This window comes from Engraulis encrasicolus, chromosome 16, assembly GCF_034702125.1.
Source record: "Engraulis encrasicolus isolate BLACKSEA-1 chromosome 16, IST_EnEncr_1.0, whole genome shotgun sequence".
In the NCBI taxonomy this organism is placed as follows: domain Eukaryota; kingdom Metazoa; phylum Chordata; class Actinopteri; order Clupeiformes; family Engraulidae; genus Engraulis; species Engraulis encrasicolus.
The window spans coordinates 37,734,735-37,737,923 of record NC_085872.1 but is presented as its reverse complement, the minus strand read 5'-3'; the positions used below and the strand labels follow the sequence as shown (position 1 = coordinate 37,737,923).

Sequence of the window (3,189 nt, the reverse complement as noted above, 5' to 3'; positions counted from 1 at the left end):
AATAGCAGCAGAATAAAGAGATTCCCTTTGATGTACTACTGTACTCACAAACTCTGGCTCTGGCTTGGTCTCCAGCGAGAAGTTCTGCTGGTCCGTGTTGGGCGCCATGGGCAAGCCCTCCACCTTGAAGCTCTGGCTCTTCCTGGCGTGCTCGCGGCGTATGACCTCTGCCTTGGCATGGCCGTGGTACGGAGGGTGCTGCTCGGAGTGGGGTGGCCGCGGAAAGCTGGCCGGTGGCGGGGGCGGGGGCGACGCAGTAGGACTGGCACCAGGTGACTGAGGGCCATCACGATCCTCCCCAGGCACCTTCTTGCTACCTGCACAAGGAGGGGTTTTTGGGTGGGGGTGGGGGTGGGGGGGTCCACAGCAACAGCCATGTTCTTACAGTGAAGGACTTAAAGAACTGTGTGTGTGTGTGTGTGTGTGTGTGTGTGTGTGTGTGTGTGTGTTTGTGTGTGAGTGCATGTGTCTGTGTGTGTGTGTGTGTGTGTGTGTGTGTGTGTGTGTGTGTGTGGGCATGGGTCTGTGTGTGTGTGTGTGTGTGTGTGTGTGTGTGTGTGTGTGTGTGTGTGTGTGTGTGTGTGTGTGTGTGTGTGTGTGTGTGTGTGTGTGTGTGTCACAGGTGCAGTCGCAACAATGTGGATGAGGATGTGCTGTGAGCTGGAGCTCCTGGAATGTGCCTCTGTCATGTGCACGTGATGGTTGTGAGAAGAGAAGGATTCATTTTACTGTCACTTGCTTTGGGTACATTTTTCACAATGAACATGAACTTCTGAAGCACTTTCAGTATTTCAGATATTTGAGACGCATGACATTGCAACAATCCATACTGTTTGTATTTGAAATATGCATTCGAACATTATTGTATGGTTGGCTTGCAGCACAATGACAACTGCAGAATGATGTTATCTCGAAATATTCACGGAATAGTTCAATATAACCACCTGCCCCAGATAATCATCTTTTTAATTTCAGGTAATGTGTTGTCAATATTTAGCTGTTAAATCCAGTCGGTTAAATGTGCCCAATATTTAAACTATGCCATCACATGTACATCCAACACGAATACTTCAATAGTTGAATGGAAGCAGTAGACCTACTTGTGGGTGGTGGTTACAACAGATTCCATTGAAATGTTAATCTTCTTATAAAAAATAAGGGCTATTGAAAAGCTGAATGTCATGCAATATCCATAATTAGGTTCCAGACTACATATATCTCTTTCCATTTTTCCAAGACACACTTGCTATTTAGCCTCATCATCTTATAATAATTTAATCAAGTTCATCATGGCCACATTACCAAGCACGACGGAGCAAGAACTTTACCTGTAAGGTGAAACCACGCTTGGTGCTAAGTTATCTCAGCTCTGATTCAGTCAAAGTGACAATATAGTTTGGAAGCACGTCTAGAGAACTTAAGTTGACCAAGCAATTCTAGCTTTTCCTGTCGTGAATTATTAAAGACGAACATCACTGATATCTGAAGGGAGAGTATTGGGTATCAGGCATTTCTAGCACGTTTGAATACCTGCCTGTGTCTACACAGCATGTGTTTCCAAAAGTCTTCACCTGATTCTTTGTGTATGTTCCACGTTTTCCCTTAGGCTATGTGGAAAGACAACAAAATGCTGACCCAAACCTTAAAAAAGCCAGAAAGACACAAAACGGGTGACAACATTTAAAAAAATACGGCACAGCATTTATGCAGTCAATATCTGCCCACCCCATCCAGCATTGAGATGAATAACTGCTTCACATGTACATGGGAGCACACCACCATCTGGAAAAACGTCCCCTTGTGCCAGCAATACATTCGAGCAAACAATACATACTCATACATGCTTCTTGGTGTGGTGCCACAACGGGAGCCGACAGGAAGAGGCTGCCAGGTTTGTGCTCCCTACAGGAGCAGCTGTGCACAGGCACCCATGCACCAGCCAGAAGAACGATGAGTGGTATGTGTGCGTGCAGCAAGTCCTCATTATGTGCCCGATGAAGAAGACGCGTTAAAAGAGTGCTTCCCCAAATCGGCTACTCTGGGAAAGTTCATTCTGATAAGTCGAAAGTAAATGCATTTGAACAAAGACACGACTGGCAGGTGAATCGATTCAGCCAGAGATATCCAAGATATTCAAGAGGAAGTAACTGTCAAACCTTAATCCGCCATCACTCTGTTGTCGTGAACCGTTACGCATGGAATTTCTTGGAGGGATTTCAAGACAATCTATTATGTGCACATGTCTCTTTAATCGCATATTGTTGTGACCCAGTACATAAGCCTTAATGCCTACCTTCATTTTCTTTGGTTGGGGTTGGGGTCCTCTGAAGTTTCTTGGAGGTTGCGTTGGCGCATATTCCACGTCCCTCCAGCAACGCTTGGAGCGGTTTAGCTTCTCCAGGCTGATGCTGGCAGCTTAAGCCGACGCCGCATCTTCCCGTGTATATTCCACAAGGTTGCCCGTGCGCAAGGGCGCAAGTCATGCAGCAGCCGCAGCCTGGTTCGCGTACTTTCTCTGCGCAGTCCTTGGGTATGGGCTTGCACAGCATCCGAGAGGCGGCATCACAAGGCTCACACCGGATCACCGGGCCAACTGCCCCCGTGAAGCGCGCGACAGACGCAAGCACAACAGTTGCGAATAAAGAGTGAAGCCCAGTCACCATGGTGACTACAGAGAGTAATGACAGGATGTGAGTTCTGTGAGGATCGGGTTTGTACCACTACTGGTCTAATCCATGTGAGGCACGTTTTTAAGACAACTTCACAATATATACTCAGGGACAGGACCACTTTTAGGCACACCCCTTCCAATGAATAATTTAACGGAAGGGATCACTTCCATCTTCCAATATTCCTTGAATGTGACTAGCCTATGATCAAGACAAAATGAATTGTGTTGAAATGTCATCATAGTGTAGCCTACTTCACATCATCATATCACTTCGCAGCATGTGTCTTGGAAACATGTAAGGTGTCAGGTCCAAACAGACTGAGATCTACCAGCAAAAGAGCAAAAGTAGAAATGTTGTATCAAGCTCCCATGTGGAAGTAGGCTACAAAAAAATACTATTTTCCTCAAAGAAAATCATTCAATAACAGAGTCAATGTGAATATAATGGACAAGGATGGTAAACCAATAGACCAATGCAAAAAGTCACAAATAGCACACTATCAAAGCACCCTATAATT

The 3,189-nt window shown here is 45.8% G+C and overlaps 1 protein-coding gene across 1 annotated transcript in view; it reads right to left on the bottom strand.

Moving 5' to 3' along the window:
• Positions 1-2,711, bottom strand: part of LOC134466569 (insulin-like growth factor-binding protein 3) — a 13,409-nt gene extending 10,698 nt beyond the window's left edge. Inside the window, exons 1-2 of the mRNA XM_063220464.1 lie at positions 2,294-2,711; positions 49-317 (exon numbers count right to left, since the gene is read on the bottom strand). Coding sequence (XP_063076534.1) covers positions 49-317; positions 2,294-2,663 — 639 coding nt within the window. The 5' untranslated portion in view covers positions 2,664-2,711. The remainder of the gene's footprint in view (positions 1-48; positions 318-2,293) is intronic.
• Between the last annotated feature and the right edge of the window lie 478 nt (positions 2,712-3,189).